Source organism: Cotesia glomerata, linkage group LG8, assembly GCF_020080835.1.
Source record: "Cotesia glomerata isolate CgM1 linkage group LG8, MPM_Cglom_v2.3, whole genome shotgun sequence".
In the NCBI taxonomy this organism is placed as follows: domain Eukaryota; kingdom Metazoa; phylum Arthropoda; class Insecta; order Hymenoptera; family Braconidae; genus Cotesia; species Cotesia glomerata.
Genome location: NC_058165.1, coordinates 10,812,856 through 10,836,942, shown reverse-complemented (window position 1 = coordinate 10,836,942; position 24,087 = coordinate 10,812,856). Strand labels below are relative to the sequence as shown.

Genomic DNA, 24,087 nt, shown 5'->3' with positions numbered 1-24,087 from the left:
CGCCCAGCCCAATTAATGACCAGCGACAAAAAAAAATAAATCTGTGCTCAAATTAATTAACGGCGATTAATTAACTAAATAAAATAATAATCTTCGCTGAACTCACGTAAATACCATTAAGCAAGATAATAAAACATCAATCGTTGCACCAATTCAGTTAATTTCAGTAAAAGAAAAAAAAACAAATAATCTCTGCTAAATTCGGTTAATAGCAATTTGCTAACTCAAAGACATGAATCGAATCGCCGGCGTTAATTAATGATGATTAATTAAAATTAACAACCATCAAAAAAAAATAAATCTCCGCTTGCTTTAGTAATAGCGACTAATTACATACGTAAACTCAATAATCGAGGCACCAAACTTCAATTAAGAATAGCCAAATTAAAGTTCAAGATTTAACTAATTTATTCGCCGAATTTAATTAAACCTTAAATAATAATAAAAAATTTTTAAAATTATCAGGAACGTGGACCAAGGGTAAAAACAAATGTTACGTTTTCAAATGTTGCAACGTTTCGTTGTTATTTACAACTTCTTCAGGCAAGCTGTGTACAGAGAAAAACAATAATATAAAAACATGTAAAACAAATGACAGAATACAATTTGAAAAAATAAATTCTTACATTTGAGGTTAACATTTATGTAATAGCAATAATTTTCTGAAACACTTCATCGTTAATTAAAGTAATAAATGAAGGAGAAACTACTTAAATATAATACAGTATTACAAACAAATTTAAGAGCAAGTATAACATTTATCAGCCAAGTAACTAATTGATAAACAAAAACATGTTACTCGAGTCAGCTGTCAAGTGAAACTAATAAAACCACTGTGGTAACAGTAATTCATACTATACATTCTGTTATACCGACTGCAAAACAAGGTGTTTACAAATGATCCTAGTTTCTTAGTCCACATTAAAAATAAATTCAAATTAAAAAACTCTTACACAAACAGCTATTTAAATAATTAATAACTTAATTCTCACTATCTAAATAAACATTTAACCGACTCAATAATGTCACAGTAAGAAGAACTCAAACTCAGAGTGTCAGACCTGTAATTTACGCAATCAAACACTTTAATGAAAAACATTTCACTGACGTTACGTTTAAAATAATGGGTTTCATAATCCAAAATTTCTGTAGCGTCAAACTGGAAATTATGTTCCCTGTCAAAGTGATGATCTGCTAAAGCTGTCCTGTTCGGTTTCAACAAACTTTCCGGTCTGCAGTCCACAGAATGTTGATACAATCTCTTCTTTAATTTCTGTTTCGTTTGCCCAATGTAAACCTTTCCACATGTGCAAGGTATCTTATACACCACAAAGGATCTATCCATCTTATCAACTGGATCTTTTAACCTGCTGTACAAATCTTTAACCTTAAAGACATTGTAAAATACCAATTTGCAATTGGTCGGTCTAAATAGAAAACCAATTCTCGGTGATAAACCCTTTATAAATGGAAACCTGCAGAACGACCACCCTCTAAGACCAGCATTGTTTCTCAAGTTATTCTTGACTCTGTCAACAGTAACTTTTTGACACTTATCCACAACTGAGCGTGGATAGTTGTTATTCAGCAATAGGTGTCTAACTTTGTTTATACTTATAGAAACCATACTCTCATGACTTAGGCGTATAGCTCTATTGAAAAAACCTTGTGCTACACCTAACTTCTGGCTTAAAGGATGATTAGATTTAAAATTCAGCACTCTCTCAGAACTATAAGGTTTTTGATACCAAGAAGTTTTGAGTTCACCTGAATCTGTTCTGCATACCAGGACATCCAAAAAAGGAAGTTTTCCATCAACTTCATTCTCAACTGTGAACTGAATGTCAGCATCAACTGAATTGAAAACTTGTAAGACGGTAACCACCTTATTCTTTGGAACCACTAAGAAAAGATCATCAACATACGCTGCTAAAACTGGAATCTCAAAGTCCAAATTCTCCAATGCTTTCGATATTACAAAATCCACTGCAGTGATGGCTATTGACGGACTTGCCGGGCTGCCCATCCCACATCCTTCTTTTTGTAGGTAAAAATTCTTTTGAAACAAAAAATATCCGTTTAAGAGAGAAGTTAGTGTCTTGCTAGATAATACCAGGAGAAAAATGCTAAAATTGGAGATAAAAATCACGATTTGGCAGATTCACCAGTTTCTCCAGGAGTCCGAAAGGTTACAAGATCAACTACGTGACCTCTTACCAAACACCTTGTGGACACAAACACAGTGTAAATTACGCAATTATTACAATTGGAATTTTACGAAGGTGAAAAACAACAATATTCGAAAGTTTAACAATCTACTCAGTCAATCGATTGACAATAATACGTCAGTTGGTGGTACGAAGATCTTTAACTTCACGGATGTCATTCTTTCTGACCCTGTCCGTAGAATATTAACTTTGGATGGTAATTTTGGGCTAGTTCCACCACCGAATAAGTCACCGATTGTAAATGTCATCAAAGACTTCGAAGGTTGTTTATGTAAGGTTAAAATAGATGATTTCAATAATGATGAACTGAATGAGTTTAGAAATAATTTAAGAGCGAGAGGTGTTAACATAATCACTAATTATTTAAAGAATCAGCATAGAAGAAGATCAACAAGAGTCAAGGATCCTAATATTAATAGTAAAGACGTTAAATTGACTAGAGATTTTTTAAGAGAGAACGACGACTTAATAGTGACAAGGTCTGATAAAGGGAATGCTACTGTAGTGATGCGGAAACAAGAATATTTGGATGAAATGAATACTATGGTCACAGATGAGAGCACTTACATCAAGACAAGAGTGGATCCCACTTCAAGATTACAAACGTCGGCGAATGCGTTAATTAAAAAACTTGAAGATAAAAACTTTATTGATGAGATTAAAGGTAAACAAATGAGATCTTACAACGCTTTACCACCCAGGTTATACGGGTTAAGGAAAACGCATAAAGTTGGATGTAAATTGAGACCAGTAGTAAGTAACATTGGTTCTCCGGTCTATGAGATATCTAGATTTGTACATAAGGTCTTATCCCCGTATGTACTGAGTCTCAAGTTCAATATGAAGGATTCATATCAGTTTGTTGATAGGATCAAATCGATTGTCGTAGATAATGATTACCAGCTAATTTCCCTTGATGTTGTGTCATTGTTCACTAATGTCAAGAGAAGTTTAATTATCAAGATTATTGACGACCGATGGGAAGATATGAAGGAGTTTGTGGATTTGGATCGTGATCTATTTATTGATCTGGTGAACTTTTGTTTTGATTCCGGATATTTTTTGTTTCAAAAAGAATTTTACCTACAAAAAGAAGGATGTGGGATGGGCAGCCCGGCAAGTCCGTCAATAGCCATCACTGCAGTGGATTTTTGTAATATCGAAAGCATTGGAGAATTTGGACTTTGAGATTCCAGTTTTAGCAGCGTATGTTGATGATCTTTTCTTAGTGGTTCCAAAGAATAAGGTGGTTACCGTCTTACAAGTTTTCAATTCAGTTGATGCTGACATTCAGTTCACAGTTGAGAATGAAGTTGATGGAAAACTTCCTTTTTTGGATGTCCTGGTATGCAGAACAGATTCAGGTGAACTCAAAACTTCTTGGTATCAAAACCTTATAGTTCTGAGAGAGTGCTGAATTTTAAATCTAATCATCCTTTAAGCCAGAAGTTAGGTGTAGCACAAGGTTTTTTCAATAGAGCTATACGCCTAAGTCATGAGAGTATGGTTTCTATAAGTATAAACAAAGTTAGACACCTATTGCTGAATAACAACTATCCACGCTCAGTTGTGGATAAGTGTCAAAAAGTTACTGTTGACAGAGTCAAGAATAACTTGAGAAACAATGCTGGTCTTAGAGGGTGGTCGTTCTGCAGGTTTCCATTTATAAAGGGTTTATCACCGAGAATTGGTTTTCTATTTAGACCGACCAATTGCAAATTGGTATTTTACAATGTCTTTAAGGTTAAAGATTTGTACAGCAGGTTAAAAGATCCAGTTGATAAGATGGATAGATCCTTTGTGGTGTATAAGATACCTTGCACATGTGGAAAGGTTTACATTGGGCAAACGAAACAGAAATTAAAGAAGAGATTGTATCAACATTCTGTGGACTGCAGACCGGAAAGTTTGTTGAAACCGAACAGGACAGCTTTAGCAGATCATCACTTTGACAGGGAACATAATTTCCAGTTTGACGCTACAGAAATTTTGGATTATGAAACCCATTATTTTAAACGTAACGTCAGTGAAATGTTTTTCATTAAAGTGTTTGATTGCGTAAATTACAGGTCTGACACTCTGAGTTTGAGTTCTTCTTACTGTGACATTATTGAGTCGGTTAAATGTTTATTTAGATAGTGAGAATTAAGTTATTAATTATTTAAATAGCTGTTTGTATAAGAGTTTTTAATTTGAATTTATTTTAATGTGGACTAAGAAACTAGGATCATTTGTAAACACCTTGTTTTGCAGTCGGTATAACAGAATGTATAGTATGAATTACTGTTACCACAGTGGTTTTATTAGTTTCACTTGACAGCTGACTCGAGTAACATGTTTTTGTTTATCAATTAGTTACTTGGCTGATAAATGTTATACTTGCTCTTAAATTTGTTTGTAATACTGTATTATATTTAAGTAGTTTCTCCTTCATTTATTACTTTAATTAACGATGAAGTGTTTCAGAAAATTATTGCTATTACATAAATGTTAACCTCAAATGTAAGAATTTATTTTTTCAAATTGTATTCTGTCATTTGTTTTACATGTTTTTATATTATTGTTTTTCTCTGTACACAGCTTGCCTGAAGAAGTTGTAAATAACAACGAAACGTTGCAACATTTGAAAACGTAACATTTGTTTTTACCCTTGGTCCACGTTCCTGATAATTTTAAAAATTTTTTATTTATATCATGGATGAAAGTAATTTAAATAATTTACCATCGCTGGGAGGATTCTTCAGACGTGTGGAGGAAGCTTATGGTATGGATACATGTATTATGTTGAAAAGACTGACTACAATTAAAAAGAAAATGAGTAACTTGAATAATAGAAGAATTTTTCTGTTGAGATGTAGATCTAATGGTATTTTTCCATCTCATATTTTTAATAAGATTGATTATATTTACTCAGTTTGTCTAGTTGATCATCCGTTTAAGAGAGAAGTTAGTGTCTTGCTAGATAATACCAGGAGAAAAATGCTAAAATTGGAGATAAAAATCACGATTTGGCAGATTCACCAGTTTCTCCAGGAGTCCGAAAGGTTACAAGATCAACTACGTGACCTCTTACCAAACACCTTGTGGACACAAACACAGTGTAAATTACGCAATTATTACAATTGGAATTTTACGAAGGTGAAAAACAACAATATTCGAAAGTTTAACAATCTACTCAGTCAATCGATTGACAATAATACGTCAGTTGGTGGTACGAAGATCTTTAACTTCACGGATGTCATTCTTTCTGACCCTGTCCGTAGAATATTAACTTTGGATGGTAATTTTGGGCTAGTTCCACCACCGAATAAGTCACCGATTGTAAATGTCATCAAAGACTTCGAAGGTTGTTTATGTAAGGTTAAAATAGATGATTTCAATAATGATGAACTGAATGAGTTTAGAAATAATTTAAGAGCGAGAGGTGTTAACATAATCACTAATTATTTAAAGAATCAGCATAGAAGAAGATCAACAAGAGTCAAGGATCCTAATATTAATAGTAAAGACGTTAAATTGACTAGAGATTTTTTAAGAGAGAACGACGACTTAATAGTGACAAGGTCTGATAAAGGGAATGCTACTGTAGTGATGCGGAAACAAGAATATTTGGATGAAATGAATACTATGGTCACAGATGAGAGCACTTACATCAAGACAAGAGTGGATCCCACTTCAAGATTACAAACGTCGGCGAATGCGTTAATTAAAAAACTTGAAGATAAAAACTTTATTGATGAGATTAAAGGTAAACAAATGAGATCTTACAACGCTTTACCACCCAGGTTATACGGGTTAAGGAAAACGCATAAAGTTGGATGTAAATTGAGACCAGTAGTAAGTAACATTGGTTCTCCGGTCTATGAGATATCTAGATTTGTACATAAGGTCTTATCCCCGTATGTACTGAGTCTCAAGTTCAATATGAAGGATTCATATCAGTTTGTTGATAGGATCAAATCGATTGTCGTAGATAATGATTACCAGCTAATTTCCCTTGATGTTGTGTCATTGTTCACTAATGTCAAGAGAAGTTTAATTATCAAGATTATTGACGACCGATGGGAAGATATGAAGGAGTTTGTGGATTTGGATCGTGATCTATTTATTGATCTGGTGAACTTTTGTTTTGATTCCGGATATTTTTTGTTTCAAAAGAATTTTTACCTACAAAAAGAAGGATGTGGGATGGGCAGCCCGGCAAGTCCGTCAATAGCCATCACTGCAGTGGATTTTGTAATATCGAAAGCATTGGAGAATTTGGACTTTGAGATTCCAGTTTTAGCAGCGTATGTTGATGATCTTTTCTTAGTGGTTCCAAAGAATAAGGTGGTTACCGTCTTACAAGTTTTCAATTCAGTTGATGCTGACATTCAGTTCACAGTTGAGAATGAAGTTGATGGAAAACTTCCTTTTTTGGATGCCCTGGTATGCAGAACAGATTCAGGTGAACTCAAAACTTCTTGGTATCAAAAACCTTATAGTTCTGAGAGAGTGCTGAATTTTAAATCTAATCATCCTTTAAGCCAGAAGTTAGGTGTAGCACAAGGTTTTTTCAATAGAGCTATACGCCTAAGTCATGAGAGTATGGTTTCTATAAGTATAAACAAAGTTAGACACCTATTGCTGAATAACAACTATCCACGCTCAGTTGTGGATAAGTGTCAAAAAGTTACTGTTGACAGAGTCAAGAATAACTTGAGAAACAATGCTGGTCTTAGAGGGTGGTCGTTCTGCAGGTTTCCATTTATAAAGGGTTTATCACCGAGAATTGGTTTTCTATTTAGACCGACCAATTGCAAATTGGTATTTTACAATGTCTTTAAGGTTAAAGATTTGTACAGCAGGTTAAAAGATCCAGTTGATAAGATGGATAGATCCTTTGTGGTGTATAAGATACCTTGCACATGTGGAAAGGTTTACATTGGGCAAACGAAACAGAAATTAAAGAAGAGATTGTATCAACATTCTGTGGACTGCAGACCGGAAAGTTTGTTGAAACCGAACAGGACAGCTTTTAGCAGATCATCACTTTGACAGGGAACATAATTTCCAGTTTGACGCTACAGAAATTTTTGGATTATGAAACCCATTATTTTAAACGTAACGTCAGTGAAATGTTTTTCATTAAAGTGTTTGATTGCGTAAATTACAGGTCTGACACTCTGAGTTTGAGTTCTTCTTACTGTGACATTATTGAGTCGGTTAAATGTTTATTTAGATAGTGAGAATTAAGTTATTAATTATTTAAATAGCTGTTTGTATAAGAGTTTTTAATTTGAATTTATTTTTAATGTGGACTAAGAAACTAGGATCATTTGTAAACACCTTGTTTTGCAGTCGGTATAACAGAATGTATAGTATGAATTACTGTTACCACAGTGGTTTTATTAGTTTCACTTGACAGCTGACTCGAGTAACATGTTTTTGTTTATCAATTAGTTACTTGGCTGATAAATGTTATACTTGCTCTTAAATTTGTTTGTAATACTGTATTATATTTAAGTAGTTTCTCCTTCATTTATTACTTTAATTAACGATGAAGTGTTTCAGAAAATTATTGCTATTACATAAATGTTAACCTCAAATGTAAGAATTTATTTTTTCAAATTGTATTCTGTCATTTGTTTTACATGTTTTTATATTATTGTTTTTCTCTGTACACAGCTTGCCTGAAGAAGTTGTAAATAACAACGAAACGTTGCAACATTTGAAAACGTAACATTTGTTTTTACCCTTGGTCCACGTTCCTGATAATTTTAAAAATTTTTTATTTATATCATGGATGAAAGTAATTTAAATAACTTAAATAATAATATTCAATCGTCGAATTTACTCAATAATTAAATTAAATACAAAAAAAAACATTAAATAATAACTCAGTTCTCTGTCACTGATTCTCACACAGTTAAATTTTAATCTAAGTCCCAACTGCTCCGCTGAGAGTGGGCAACTTACGTCCGATTGCCTGCCTCGGACGCGGTAGCCGTTTCTCGGGTTCCCTCTCCGTAGGCGAACCTATTACTCAACGTAGGTAAATCGCACGAACCCGAAGCTCGATCAATGGGTAATCGAACTCATCGATTACCCCGGGAATACAAAAATCAACCAGTGTGATTATTCTAACGAACAATAATAATTTTTCGATCGTACACACACACCAATAAATTATGACGGTACCTAAGTACCTCGTGGGATTATCTCGGCTAACTAACTCAACTTAGCCTTGACGTTTTTACACGATGACTCGACTAGTGTCGAGTACAATTATTAATAAATAGAGTAGGATGTAATGAACCCATCCAACTGTTTTAACTAACACAATCGAATCCCACGAGCTATTCCTATTGAGACAAAGCCACTCACCCTGGTCACAGCGTTGCCCTGAAGTTATTCCTGGGTTGTTTCTGCCACCAAGTCGCTCTCGGCTTCCACGTCGGACTCTTGGATACTGGCTTCCTCGAAAAAGACAATTGTTGATCCTTCGGAACACGGACACGTCGACTAACAATACGTCGTGGCTAATAAAAAAAAATCTACGTAACTTTTTAACGCAAGAATTACTCAAGGATTTTCCCCAAAATAAATAACCAAAAAAAACTAAGTCGCAAAAACGTGTCTGCACTAGGGTTACCAACTCTCCGGTTTTAGTCCGGAGACTCCAGAAAAATAATGTATTCTCCGGACTCCAGTTTACAAAAATAATCTCCGGATTTTTTTACTTTTAGGAAAAAAATACAGTTTTTTTTTCTGTCGCAACAAAATGTACGGAACTATATTAATAATAATAATTTACCGAGAATATAGAGCGCGTTAGTCGCGCTAATCAAGTTTCGCATTTTGAATTCTCACGCTTGCGCGTACGTACTTCTCACAACTAAATAATGTTGTTGTTGACGTACGTAAATTCGCACTTTTAAAATGTAGAATATTTAATTAATTATTTTGTGATTATTAGTTTTAAGGCATCACTCATGATCAGTATTATTTAAATGTAAGTATTGATATCATACATTTTCATTATATACCTATCATCACCTGATTAACTTCGGGTTTTTAAATTAATGACATTTTATAACCTTAATATGTATTCTCATATATCATGTATTTTTTCAGGTAGCTGCTAAATAATAGTTTTATCTTATCAGAGATTTTATAATTTTAACAAAAAATACAAATTATCATTAAAATTATTTATTGAATACAAAAGTGCAATTTTTAAAAATGGCAGAACAGCCAAGACAAAAAAAAGTTAAGTACGAAACATCTTTCAACGAAAGATGGAAAAAAAATCATTTATATGCGGATTGGATGAGAAAAATTGATGAAAAAAGAGTTAAGTGCGTTTACTGTTCATCTCAATTTACTATCAAATGGGATGGTGAAACTGCTTTGACTAAACATATGAATTCTATGATGCACAAAAAAAATACATCTGAACGACAAAAAAATTGTTTAATAACTCAATTTGCTCCAGTAAAATCAACAGCAATTGATAACAAGAAGGCTCAAATTGAAGTTGCTTCTGTTTATCATGGTCTCCAACATCATCACAGCTATTTAAGTACTGATTGTGGAATTAAACTGAGTTCAAAAATGTTTAATGATTCAATGGTTAGCAAAGAGATTCGTTGTGGTAGAACTAAGGCTGAAGCTATCGTTAAAAACGTGTTATCTCCAAAGTCAATTGAGATGGTGATAAACGATGTTAAGCCTCTTGAACAAGATCCTTTGTACTTTTCAATCGCAAGTGATGCTTCTAACAATGGAAATCAAAAACTATTTCCCATTGCTATTCAATACTTCACAAGAAAAAGTGGCGTACAAAATAAATTATTAGATTTCTTCGAAGATCCTAAAGAAGAATCTTGCGATATTTACACTAATATCCGGAGCTGCTTGAATGATTACAACTTGGACATTTTGCTTGTTTCCGCATATTCAGCTGATAACGCTAACGTTAATTATGGTGTACGTAATTCCGTGTATCAAAAGTTATTAGAAGCATCTCCAGGTATTGTGAAAGCCAACTGCTGCTGCCACGTAATACATAACGCTGGGCGTAACGCTTGCAAAGTATTGTCATACGATGTTGAAATTTTGGTACTAAAAATTTACGCTGAGTTCGCTTGCAGTGCTAAAAAAGTTGATCATTTGAAAACGTTTTTCGAGGAATTCGATTTGGAATATCGAAAAATAATTCGTCACGTATCAACAAGATGGTTATCTTTATTTAAATGTATCGATCGATTAGTTCTATATTGGCCTGCTATCAAAGCATATTTTATTTCGATAGGAAAGACTGAATGTGAAGCTGCAATCTGGGCGTTTATTGATAATGAAGATGAGAGTACTGAAGATTTGATGGCTGAACTAACACTTCCTGAAATTTATATATATTTTGTACATCACTATATGAATATTTTAAACCAGTCAATTCTAATACTCGAAACTAAAAGTCTGACTAGTATAGATTTTCATAATACAATGGAAAACTTGAAGAATAAATTACAGACTCGATTAAATGATAGTTTCTATGGTGCAAAAGTAAAACAAGCTTTAAAATATTTAACTGATTCTCAACGAAAAAAATTCGTTGCGGAAGCTGATAAAGTTTACCAAAGAACTATAGATTATCTAGATAAATATTATGATTATAAAGGTAGTCCGTATCGATATTTTAGTATTTTAGATTTAAAACAAGATTTAATCTATGACAAAGTCCTAGAATTGTCTCAAAAACTATTAATTAATGTAAATGAAGATAGTTTATATGACGAAGTCAGTGCTGTGAATCTAGTACGTGAAAAAATTGTTAATAGTGATAAATCTATAGATAAAAAATGGGTAGAATTATTTCAGTGTACCGAAATTACTGAATTATTTAAAATTGTTAGTAAAGTTTTATCAATACCTATTAGTAATGCATTTGTAGAAAGAATATTTTCGTTGATGAACAATTTATGGACTGACGAACGTAATAACTTGAGTGTTGACATGGTTAAAGCTGAGCTATGTGTAAAAATTAATATTAGTATGAACTGTGATGAATTTTTTGACTTTATATGTAAACCTGAACAGCAATCGTTGCTAGAAGCAACTCAAAAAAGCTCTAAGTATGATTTTATTAAAAAAAACTAACTAAATTTTAATGTTATCACAAATTGACAACAATATTGACTAATAACAATCTTTAACTATTGATATATGATATCAAACAATTGAAGAAAAAACGTTTAATTTCAAAATTATAAAAATTATTTATTTGTTATACGTTTAAATTATTTATTTATTAATTTAAAATGAATAAATTAATTATTTAATAATCCTAATTACTCTGATTTGTTATTTTTAGCCATCCAAAACAAATGACCTTTTTTTTTTTTTTTTTTTACATCTACATATTTGTTACAGAGTTCTCTGGGCAGAACAGTCTCCGGATTTAAAAAAATTTTGAGTTGGTAACCCTAGTCTGCACACGGCAAGTCGGAAACGTGGAAGAAGGAAAAACATCAGCACGTGTCGCATTCTTTTCTCCCTCCCCTCTCTGCTGGGTCCGTCGTTAGCTGTGAACTCCAGAGATGGCGCCGTAAGTCCAATTTTCCGATATCGATATTTTGAATGATGTATTGGCGGGAGCATTGGAGCGCTCGCCAGCTAGCTTTAACCTTCACGCATGCGTCGAGTGCTCACTTCGAGTTCCACTCAGTCCGTCGTTTCACTCGCTCTCGAGACAGCCATCCTTCCGTCGTTGATGATCTTGCAGGTTACCCACGTCGATGATCCTCGTTGTTTCTCTTTGCGGGTTCGTGGCCGGCGTCGTTAGTACCGTCACAATAATTAAGTACTTAAATCTAACTTAACGCTACTTACTTACTTACTAACTCAAATTACATTTTATCGCATTAGATTTTGGTTTCGCGCGCAATCGAGCTTCGTTCGAGTTTCTACACGCGAGAGCGACTCGGTCGCGGCGAATCCAACCAATGGGCATAATAAAAATAAAAAAAACAACTCAATTAAATTTTCCTTTAAAATTAAATTCAAAAGGTAAAATTAGAGGAACAACGCCTTAACAGGTGGCGCTAAAAGCGGCCTGTTACAGTATGTGAATCGCTTATAACTTTTGAACGGCTAAACCGATCGGAACCTACCAAAGGGCGTTCTAAAGAGTTCCCTCAAACTTAGATTTCCTGTGAATTTGAACCGATTCGGATCGATAGGTTTTGAGAAATTTTGAAAAATCTCAAAAAAACTAAGAAAAAAATTTTTTTTAAGTGGTTTTTTTGGAATAACTTTTAAATGGCTCTATCGATCAACTTCAAAAACTAATCCGCCCTTAAGCTTGAAAAACCACGTCGATCGCCGCTAATCCGGTCAAAATCGGTTGATTCGTTCGAGAGATATCGTGAATGAAAGAAAACCGAAAAAAGTGTTTTTTTCACATAACTTCGACATTTCTTTTCGGATCGTTTTTGGTGAAATAGAATAATTTTTAGAGATAAAAAAATCGCGTCGATCGCCGCCAAGAACGTAAGAATCGGTTGATTGGTTCGAGAGATATCCTCGACGAAATATTTGGAAACAAGGATTTTTTTAACATAACTCCGACATTTTTCAGAATAATTTCAAGCTAATCAGCTCTTAACATCCAAAAACCACGTTGATCGCCGCCGGTCCGGTCAAAATCGGTTCATTTGTTCGTGAGTTATCGTTGACGAAAAAAAAACTGAAAAAAGTGTTTTTTCGGAATTACTCCGAATTTTCTTGTTTTATCAATTCAAACTTGAAGATTCTCCATGAGGCTGAAAAAACTGCGTTGAATGCTGCCAACTGCGTGAAAATTGGTCAATTCATTCAAAAGTGATGGCGGTTTGAAAATTTGAAGAATTGTGTTTTATCAAACTTCTATCAGACTTTTGAGCTTGAAGAGTGGAGAGTGGAGAGTGCACCGGAACTTCCTTGGACTTTAAGCTGGTTACTAATTTGCCCGGGAAGCTTGACAGCTTCAATATCTAGACAGACAGGCCTGAGTTTATTGAACATGCTAAATTTGTTGCTATGTCTAGAGATAATTTTTTAGCGAAATCTAGGATTAAGAATTTTGATGATCCGGAATTGGAAACTGTGTTTTTAGATGCTACGGTTTTTAATCTGTTTAATAATCAGGAAATTACAATTTATTTAACGAAAAATTTTGAATTTTCTCAGCTTAGAGATAATCGATTAGGAATTCCAGGTAATTTATTTTTATTAGAATCATACTTTATAAACCTTAATTCATTTTAAAATTTTGTGGCCAGTGTATTTATATGATTAGTATTTAGGCTGCATTTTATGATGCTCCATCTCTAGATGCATAATTAAGAAATGACCTTATATCTTGTGAACTATTGAGATTTTTAAGGATATAAGCTCATCCCGATGCTACACTCATCGAGACCTTTCATTTGAGTACCCACATCAATTTTTCATATATTGTATATATGTATATATGAAAAATATATCAAAAATGCATGTGAGTACTCAAATGAAAGCTCTTGATGAATGTAACACCGGGATAAGCTTATATCCGAACAAAAACAGTTTCACTGTAAAAAAGTCGCGCCAAGTTTATAACGGATTTGAACGGAACTTGGCGCCAGATTCTACCAAATCTGTAAATATCCAAAAACATCAATATTTAAGAAAGTACAGTGCAATTTAACAAAAGTTATTATTTAATAAAGCAAAATTTTATTTTTACAATTTTTTAATAAAATTTTGATTTAAAAAAAAAAATTCTAAAATTTTTACCAATATATTAATTATATTATTCTTCCAGGTTGTTCCGAAGAAGATGAAGCTTTTTGCGTCACTAACGGCATCGATTTTACCAAATTACAAGGACTAACTAATGAAGAATTCCAACAAAAGCCTCAACTATCAATGAAAAAAGCTCAACAGTGGAAAATAGGTGGCTACGAGGTCAGTTTAACATTAAGTGACTAATGGTTAATCTCGTGACAAAGATACTGGGGCACACCAATCCCAATAATCTACTGCAAATCCTGTGGAAGTTCCAGTACCACGAGACCAACTACCAGTAACATTGCCAAAGAAACAGACAAGGGGATTCCCAATTTGCGGCAAGCTGTCGACTGGCTGAAGATCTCTTGTCCGAAGTGTGGCGCTGAAGCGTTCAGAGAAGCCGATACTATGGACACTTTCGTCGACAGCTCGTAGTACCTTATGAGATACATCGATGTAAAAAATACCTCTGAGATGTTTTCAAAAGAAAAAGCTAGAAAGTTTCTGCCAGTGGACTTGTACATCGGCGGAAAATAACACGCAGCGCTGCATTTATACTACGCGAGGTTCGTCAACCATTTTTTGCACTTAGAAGGCTTGTTGCCGATGAGGGAGCCGTTCAAGCAGCTACTGGTCCAGGGGATGGTCATGGGCAAGAGTTTCAGAGTCAAAGGCAGCGGGAAGTATCTCAAGAGCGATCAGGTTGAGAAGGTGGGCAAGAATTTTGTTGAAAAAGAAACCAAGCTGCCTGTTGTCGTCACCTGGGAGAAGATGTCCAAGTCCAAGCACAATGGAGTTGATCCTGTGGAGATGTTTAGGAAGTATGGCACTGATACTATCAGGCTGATTATGCTCGTGGATGTTGCTCCTACTTCCAGCAGAAATTGGTTGGATGCAAGTAAATATTTTTTTTTTATTTATACGAGAATGCTCTATCTGTAGATACATAATTAAGAAATGACCTTATATCTTGTGAACTATTGACATTTTTGAAGATATAAACTCATTTCGATATTACATTCATCAAGACCTTTCATTTGAGTACCCACATCAATTTTTTATATATTTATATATTTTATATATATGTATAGATATGAGCCAGTCCCATGCCTAAGCGGTATAATGCTTGTCATGCTTGCTTGGGACTGGTGAGGCGTGGGTTCGAATCCCGGTGTGAGCTGAAATTTAATTTTCAGTGAACATCGGTGCTCGTAACTCACGCCGGGCTGTACAGGTTTGGGTTTTTCGATGGTTTCCCCAAGCCCTGTGCTACCGGTGGGGCACAGGCAAATGCGTGCAGTTTCCCCAAAGTCGGCCCATCGCCGCATTACTCTCCAGGCTGAAAAAGTATGTAATACCGCCAAACTTATTCTGCCAAACTTAATGTACCGATCAGCCTGGAGTCCCCTTCCGGTCTCGGCCGGACCCCCATCGAGACAGAAGTCTGAAAAGCGGGGTTAAAATAAAAAAAAAATATATATAAAAATATATATGTATAGATATAAAAAAATATATCAAAAATGCACGAGGGTACTCAAATAAAAGCTCTTGATGAGTGTAACATCGGGATGAGTTTACATCTTTAAAAATATCAATAATTAAGAAATGACCTTGTATTTTGCGAACTATTAACATGTTTAAAAATATAAGCTCATCCCGATATTACACTCATCAACCCGAGAAAAAATATTTATATATAATGAAGGCAATATTCAGATCTCAGCCAATAAATAACTAAACAAATGCTCAGGTTATTTAAGATCTTCAATTTATTTGATGTCTAAAATATATCAAATTCCGCAACGTTTCGTTGACAATCTCAACTTCATCAGGCGTCTGTAAATTAATATTAACCATCATTCTCATGTCAAACATATACAAATAAACAATTATGATTACAATAATTATACAACATTAAAGTTATACTACATTCATATAATTATAAATTAATAAACACATTGCAATCTTATATAAAAAAAAAAAACACAACATTCATCAAAAAAATTTTTTTTTTTACAATAAATAAATGAAAAATTTTTTTAAAAAATTAAATTAACAAATTAAATTTTGTACAATTAATTCACAATGAATAATAAATACCTTTGAAAAAATTTTTACATAGACATCAAAGTCCAAATAAATATGCGCTGTATTACAGTCGCATGGAAAATTATACTCCGTAAATCAATTATTCTTCCGACGTCCATGTAACTAAGGAATATCGAGACAATAATTGTCATTTGGATATATGGCAATTATTATTCACAATAAAATTTTTTATATATGTAATATTCGCAACCGCGTGTCTAACCTTAGCTACTTCCAAAACATATGATTGTAAACACACACACCCATCTTAGGCACGTACTTGTACCTGTGTCGTCAGTGCCGTCTCACGCCAGAAAGGTCTAACTAACCGCGCTATATTCAAAAACAGAGCTACACTAAACTATCAACATGACTTATTTGAACATTTAAATTTGCTAAGTAAGTTGGAATAAATACCACTCAAATTATCCGTATCAGTTCTGAAGTTAACAGTATTATTTAAATAAATATAAATCATTTCGCTAATATTACGTTTATAATTTACTTTTTCGTTGTCTAAAATCTTTACGTTATTAAAGTCAAAATTGTGACCAGTCTCAAGGTGATGAAGACACAAAGCAGTTTTCTCTTTCAAATCATCACCCTTTCTGCAACTATATTCATGTTGATAAATTCTACTCCCTAAATATTGTCGTGTCTGTCCAACATATACTTTATTACACGAACACGGGATACTATAGACGACATTGGAATTTTTTAATAATTTATCTCTATCTTTGAGTTTAGTGTATATTTTTCCCACTGTTTGAAAATTATAAAAAGCCGGTTGCCAGTTAGTTCCCCGGAAGCATGAACTTATCGATGGAGCCAAGCCCTTCAAAAAGATGAACCTGAACCGATTTTCTTCAGCTTTCTTCCTTATCACAGTATTATTATCACCTGTCTGCTTGTCATTCTGCAGGCCCGATTGTCCATTACCATAATAGTGGTGCAACCGCTTAAATTTCTCTATACATTGGTCGACGAAAAATCTTGGGTAATTATTCTTTTTTAGTAAGTCCATCACTTTGATCATATTATTCTCATGAAAAGATTCATGACTCAAGTTCATGGCTCTAAACAATAAACCCAAAACAACACTCGCTTTCTGCGTGGTCGGATGATGTGACCGGAAATTAAGCAGCCTTCCTGATGAAGTCGGTTTCTGGTACCAGTCCGTGATTAACTTTCCTTCTGGAAGTCTCCAAACCAACGTATCCAAAAATGTAATCTTACAATTCTCTTCCACCTCCAGAGTGAATTGGATATTCGGGTGGAAACAGTTAAAATATTCCAGCAAATTGTTAGTTTCATTTTCCGGTACTGCTGCCAAAGTGTCGTCCACATATCTTCTTATATATATATAAGAGATTTCCACCTATATAGTCACTCATCACGATATCTCTGGAACCATTAGAGCTAAAGACTTGAAATTTGGTAGGAATATTCTTTTCACCGAGTAGAGGTCAGCTAAGAACGGATTTTACGAAATTCCACCCCCAAGAGGGGTTGCGGGGGTGTTAATTGAAAAAAATTCACATTTGAAAAATACAGCTCTTATAGGTATTAAACTTAGTCAGGATATTCTTTTTGGCATGTTTGAATTTACTAAGAACTAATTTTATGATATTCCACCCCCAGAAGGGAATGCGGGGGCGTTGAAAATTAAAAAAAAATTAGGAAAACGGTTGACCCTAAAGGCCATCCCTGCAACTTCCCGCTAATTCCGTTAATACCTGGCCGCTTTTTTGAGCTCTTCGAGCTCAAAAGTACAATCTGTGTGTTGTTTTAAGCTCTCCGAGCTCAAAAAGATACCTTTTCTATGCTTTTGAGCTCTTTGAGCTCAAAAGTCTGATAGAAGTTTCATAGAACACTATTTTTTGAATATTCATACTGCAATAACTTTTGAATGAATGAACCGATTTTTACGCGGTTGGCGGCATTCTACGTAGTTTTTTAAGCTTTATGAATAATTTCTAAGTTTTAATTGGTCAAACTAGAAATTTCGGAGTAACTCTGAAAAAACACTTTTTTCGGTTTTCTTTCGTTCACGATATTTGTCGAACGAATCAACCGATTTTGACCGGATTGGCGGCGATCGACGTTGTTTTTCAAGGTTGAGAGCTGATTAGTTTTTGGAATCGATCGGTTAAGCCGTTTAAAAGTTATCCCAAAAAAACCACTTCAGAAAAAATTTTTTTTCCTACTTTTTTTTAGATTTCTCCAAATTTCTCAAAATCTATCGGTCCGAATCGGTTCAAATTAACAGAAAATCTAATATTGGCGAAGCCCTTTCGAATGGCACCAACCGCGATGAAATCGGTTCAACCGTTCAAAAGTTATAAGAGGTTTACATACTTACACACACACACACACACACACATACATACAGACATAGTGACACCCTCGCGGGAATAGTCAGGAAAGCTTCCTAGGACCTCAAAACGTCGAGATCTGATGAAAACTCGATTTTCAAAAAACGGGGTAAAACCAATAACTCCCCGATTTTTGAAAATTTTCAATTTTCTTAGCGGGAAGTTAAAAATTTTTATCTTCCAATCTATAGTTTTTAGAACTCTGAAACTTGACCAAAAAATTTTTTTTAGCATCTTTGAGTTTACTAACAACTAATTTTATGATATTTCACCCCTAGAGGGAGTGCGGGGGCGTTAAAAATTAAAAAAATTGTTTTTTCCAATCTATAGCTTTTGAAACTCTGGAACTTGGCCAGAATATTTCTTTTGGCATGTTTGAATTTACTAAGAACTAATTTTATGATATTAAACCCTAAGGGGGTTGTGCGGGGGCGTTAAAAATATTAAAAATTTGTATCTTCCAATCTATTGCTTTAAGAACTTTAAAACTTGGCCAAAATATTTTTTTTGGCATGTTTGAGTTTATCAAGAATTAATTTTATGATATTCAACTTCAAGAGGGTTGTGCGAGGGCGTTAAAAATTAAAAAAAAAATGTGTATTCCAATCTATAGCTTTTAGAACTCTGAAACTAGGCTGGAATAGAGTTCGGAAATAATGCCCTTAGAAAAAATACATGGTGTAAAATAAAAATAAAAAAAAAAGTCAAAATATTTAATTAATAGCTGCAATAGATCAAAACTTGAAACGATTTTTTATTTCGTCCTGTTAAACAACCAAGAATAAATACTTATAAATTTATACGTTAGTGTTTTTTTTTTTTTTTTAATAAAAAGGTAAATTTTAATTTTGACTTTAAAATAATATGACTAATTAATTTTTTACAATATTTTTATTATTCCATTCGGCTTTTAACTGTTGCTGCTTGACCATTCTTTGCACCTTTTCATTACTCAGCTTCTCCATTATCTTCATAAATTCCCAAAAAAACGTAAAGGCGTCATACAAGGCTCGATGGAAAGATTTCTGTCATAAAATAAAAAAAAAAAGATTAAGTTATTAAAATGAATTACAAATAATACTGTAAATAATAATGTAAAAAATACATGTAAATAATATTGTAAATAATTACATTTCGTGCTTCATCATAAGCTGCGCCAATTGATTCGCTACGAGATTTTTTGAATGACATAGCTTCATGAGTCCGCCCATCTCTCAAGAAAACCTTTACAACGGTTGTACAACCAACAATGTATGTTCCATTGACTTCTTCAACGTAGTCTGTGATAAAACAAAAATTATTTAATATAATTTTCAATTTTTGATTTTTTAAAGCAATTTCTTTTTTAATTTAACTAAGAACTTTTTTCTTATTCAAATTTTTTTAATTAAAAATTATCTGAGAAGTGTATACATTTTAATTTTGACTTACCAATTATCTGCTTCTTGAGTTCGTGCGACCAATTATCATTCGTAAAAGCCATGTCTCCATGTATAATTAATGTTTCTAAATTTAAATTATCAAGATTCATTATTTTTTATAATTTTTATTGTTGTGTAATGATTTATAGATTAAATATTTATTTTTTATTGATTTTGTTGATTTAATATTTATTTTTGCTATATATTTATGTTTTTTATTTATATTTCTATTTTATTTATTTATTTTTGAAATAGCCTTGAAGTTATCTCCAAAACAAATGAATTATTTAACTTCATTAATATTTTTTTAATGTGTCAAAGTTTTAAAGAGAAAACAGATAGCTGTCGGGAATATGTCATTGTCCCAGCTGAGCAATGTCCCAATTGATCAATGTCCCATTTTTTATTGTCCCAGTCAGCGAAAATCAAACTAGCGGTCTCTGGTAATTAAAAAAATAACTATAAAAATTTAATTTTCGTTACCGGAGAAATTTTTTTTACAGATGGCGCTGATTTGCGGAAAAATGAAAATATTGAAATAAATATATCTGAGTGATTTTCTTCATAGCTTTTGACTTTTAATACTGGTGCTTGAAACTTTTAGAGGTATCCACAGTACACTGGTACTTTGGACGAACTTCGAATGTTTATTCCAGGTCTTTCCCTCCATAGGTTTTTATTGTAATTACTACCAGTGGATTTTTTAATCAACCCTAAATGCACCGACGACCTTTTCGCATTGATACCTCTACACCAGGTCCTTGCCTCCATGGGTTTTTGTTTTAAATACTACCGGTGGATTTCTTAATCAACCCTAAATGTACCAACGACCTTAACGAGTTAATACGTTAACTCGAGGTGCTTACCTTCATAGGTTTTTATTTTAAATACTACTAGTGGCTTTCTTAATCAACCCCAAATGTACCAACGACCTTACTGAATTGATACCTCCACTCCAGATCTTTGCCTCCATAGGTTTTTATTTTTAATACTACAGGTGGATTTCTTAATCAACCCTAAATGTACCAATGACCTTACCGAATTGATACCTCCATTCTAGGTCTTTGCCTCCATAGGTTTTTATTTTAAATACTACAGGTGGATTTTTTAATCAACCCTAAATCTACCAATGACCTAACTAAATTGATACCTCCACTCCAGGTCTTTGTTTCCATAGGTTTTTATTTTTAATACTACAGGTGGATTTTTTAATCAACCCTAAATCTACCAATGACCTTACCAAATTGATACCTCCACTCCAGGTCTTTGCCTCCATAGGTTTTTATTTTAAATACTACAGGTGGATTTCTTAATCAACCCTAAATGTACCAACGACCTTACCGAGTTAATACGTTAACTCCAGGTGCTTACCTTCATAGGTTTTTATTTTAAATACTACTAGTGGCTTTCTTAATCAACCCCAAATGTACCAACGACCTTACTGAATTGATACCTCTACTCCAGATCTTTGCCTCCATAGGTTTTTATTATAAATACTACAGTTGGATTTATTAATCAACCCTAAATGTACCAACGACCTTACCGAATTGATATCTCCATTCCAGGTCTTTGCCTCCATAGGTTTTTATTTTAAATACTACAGGTAGATTTTTTAATCAACCCTAAATCTACCAATGATCTTACCAAATTGATACCTCCACTCCAGGTCTTTGTTTCCATAGGTTTTTATTATTAATACTACAGGTGGATTTCTTAATCAACCCTAAATGTACCAATGACCTTACCGAATTGATACCTCCATTCCAGGTCTTTGCCTCCATAGGTTTTTATTTTAAATACTACAGGTGGATTTTTTAATCAACCCTAAATCTACCAATGACCTTACTAAATTGATACCTCCACTCCAGGTCTTTGCCTCCATAGGTTTTTATTTTAAATATTACAGGTGGATTTCTTAATCAACCCTAAATGTACCAATGACCTTACTAAATTGATACCTCCACTCCAGGTCTTTGTCTCCATAGGTTTTGATTTTTAATACTACAGGTGGATTTCTTAATCAACCCTAAATGTACCAATGACCTTACCGAATTGATACCTCCATTCCAGGTCTTTGCCTCCATAGGTTTTTATTTTAAATACTACAGGTGGATTTCTTAATCAACCCTAAATCTACCAATGACCTTACCTAATTGATACCTCCACTCCAGGTCTTAGTCGCCATAGGTTTTTATTTTAAATACTACTGGTGGTTTTCTTAATCGACCCTCATATATATATATATATATATATATATATATATATATGTATATCTATATATATACATATATATATTAGAGTGGTCCAAAAAAAACATTTTTATTTTTTTTTTCAAGTGCTGCTGTCTCAAAAACTTTTCTTAGGTATGAAAAAAATTCTCTCCAAAGCGCAGCTTGATATCTCAATTCCTAATGAAGCTCAATGAATCGTTATTTTCCCATTTAAATAACACGTAAAAAAATTTTATTTACGTTTTCATCCGGTAAAACTACGAAAAAAATTTTTTTTTGTATTTTTCGTCAATTATCCTTCTAGGAAATTTAATTCTCTAGAAAAAAGTACTGAAGTAGTTTTTTCCCAATCTTAACGAGTAAAAAGTTATTAAGCTTTAAATACTCGCAATAAAAGAAAATTCAACCAGATATGATTTTAGAATCCATGTTGTATCACATTTTCTGTTTCAAAGTATTTGATTATGTAATTTATATTTTTTTCTTAAAAACATGGTATACAGTCTGATATCGGTAATTCAGTCTGGACCAGTGACAACAAATGATAATTTAATATATCGGTTTGTTTATTTGAACCACATGTAAAATGCACTGAAGGAGATTACCAGACTTTGTAAATACTCTAACCACTGCTTAAAAAATTTTAACTAGATAATTTACTTTTAGCACTCTCTTGCGGCCTACATGAAGATATATAGTAAATTAAATTTTTTGTTGACAATCAGTTTTTTACCCTAACCTAGCTGCATTTTAATAATTATGTCTTATAAGTCATATAAACTAAAATAAGAAAAAAGCATAAAATTAAATCAGTCTTAAAGATTATTTTGGTTGTAAGTTTATTAGCAATTTCTTTATAGTTAAGCTTGTCTATTTAAATATGTGATGACTCCTGAGATTAGGCAGTTTTACGCACGAACTCTACCTGTTTATTTATCATTTTTTTTTAATGATTGAATTCAAAAATAAAAAAATCAATTCACGAAGACTTCTATTTACGTACTCCTGCAAAGTTTCATGATTTTTCATTCGGTCAAAAAATGTCCCAGCATCATGTTCAAAATTTAAATATTCACCTGTCCTCCCTGTCCTACATGTTCTTAAATAAAAAAATTTACTTCAGTATACATCCGGAAGTACTAGCTTGCCCTCGATTCAGATTCCGTAATGAAATTCAAGTTCAATTTTGAAAAATCACTGCTCATAGGAAAAAATATCTAAATTGTAATGAGAGAAATTATTCATAATTCACAGTTAATACTTCATCTAAAGACACGTGTTAATTATATTAGAAACAGTCTAATTTGATAAATTTTGAAATCATTACATACAGTTACCAAAAAATTTTTCGAAAAGTTGCTTTGAAACTATCTTCGTTTAAATTTTCTTTTGTGCGAGTATTTAAAGCTCAATAACTTTTTACTCGTTAAGATTACGAAGAAACTACCTCAGTACTTTTTTGTAGAAAATTAAATTTCCTACAAAAATAATTGACGAAAAATACAAAAAAAAATGTATTTCATAGTTTTACCGAATGAAAACGTAAATAAAATTTTTTTACGTATTATTTAAATGGGAAAATAAAAATTCATTGAGCTTCATGAAGAATTGAGATATCAAGCTGCGCTTTGGAGAGAATTTTTTTTTATACCTTAAAGAAGCTTTTAAGATGATAGGCAAAAATCTATTTTTTTTTGGACCACTCTAATATATATTTATTTATTTATTTACCGAAGTCAAGTTTGAAGATACTATATATATCATATGTGTCGTCTTAAAATTATTTAGATATGCCAATATTCGAAAAGTTTCAAAATTATAAAAACTTATATTTCTCACTTTCTAACTCGAATAACTTTGGAATGGTAAAACTTATTGAATCTCTGTTAGTTGAATCTTAAAGCTCTTTAAATAAGCTTCAATTTGAGTACCATATCATATGTGTAGTCTTAAA

General features: G+C 33.0%; 5 protein-coding genes and 1 pseudogene across 5 annotated transcripts; 4 read left to right on the top strand and 2 right to left on the bottom strand.

Annotated features, from left to right (window-relative positions):
* Positions 1-991: 991 nt before the first annotated feature.
* LOC123270064 lies at positions 992-2,026 on the bottom strand. Its single transcript, XM_044736001.1, has one exon. The coding sequence runs from the start codon at positions 2,024-2,026 to the stop codon at positions 992-994; it is 1,035 nt and encodes a 344-aa protein (XP_044591936.1).
* Positions 2,027-2,123: 97 nt separating this feature from the next.
* Positions 2,124-3,416, top strand: LOC123270062. Its single transcript, XM_044736000.1, has one exon. The coding sequence runs from the start codon at positions 2,124-2,126 to the stop codon at positions 3,414-3,416; it is 1,293 nt and encodes a 430-aa protein (XP_044591935.1).
* A 315-nt stretch (positions 3,417-3,731) lies between these two features.
* On the top strand, positions 3,732-4,367 carry LOC123270061. The gene has a single exon (XM_044735999.1). It carries the CDS (start codon positions 3,732-3,734, stop codon positions 4,365-4,367), a length of 636 nt encoding a protein of 211 aa, XP_044591934.1.
* An 840-nt stretch (positions 4,368-5,207) lies between these two features.
* On the top strand, positions 5,208-7,265 carry LOC123270060. The gene has a single exon (XM_044735998.1). It carries the CDS (start codon positions 5,208-5,210, stop codon positions 7,263-7,265), a length of 2,058 nt encoding a protein of 685 aa, XP_044591933.1.
* Positions 7,266-13,181: 5,916 nt separating this feature from the next.
* Positions 13,182-14,979, top strand: LOC123270910 (annotated as a pseudogene).
* Positions 14,980-19,321: 4,342 nt separating this feature from the next.
* LOC123270915 (DNA repair and recombination protein RAD52-like) lies at positions 19,322-20,020 on the bottom strand. The gene is made up of 3 exons (XM_044737080.1): positions 19,913-20,020; positions 19,613-19,761; positions 19,322-19,506 (listed from the first exon to the last, which is right to left on the bottom strand). The coding sequence occupies exons 1-3, from the start codon at positions 20,010-20,012 to the stop codon at positions 19,354-19,356; spliced, it is 402 nt and encodes a 133-aa protein (XP_044593015.1). The 5' UTR covers positions 20,013-20,020; the 3' UTR covers positions 19,322-19,353.
* Between the last annotated feature and the right edge of the window lie 4,067 nt (positions 20,021-24,087).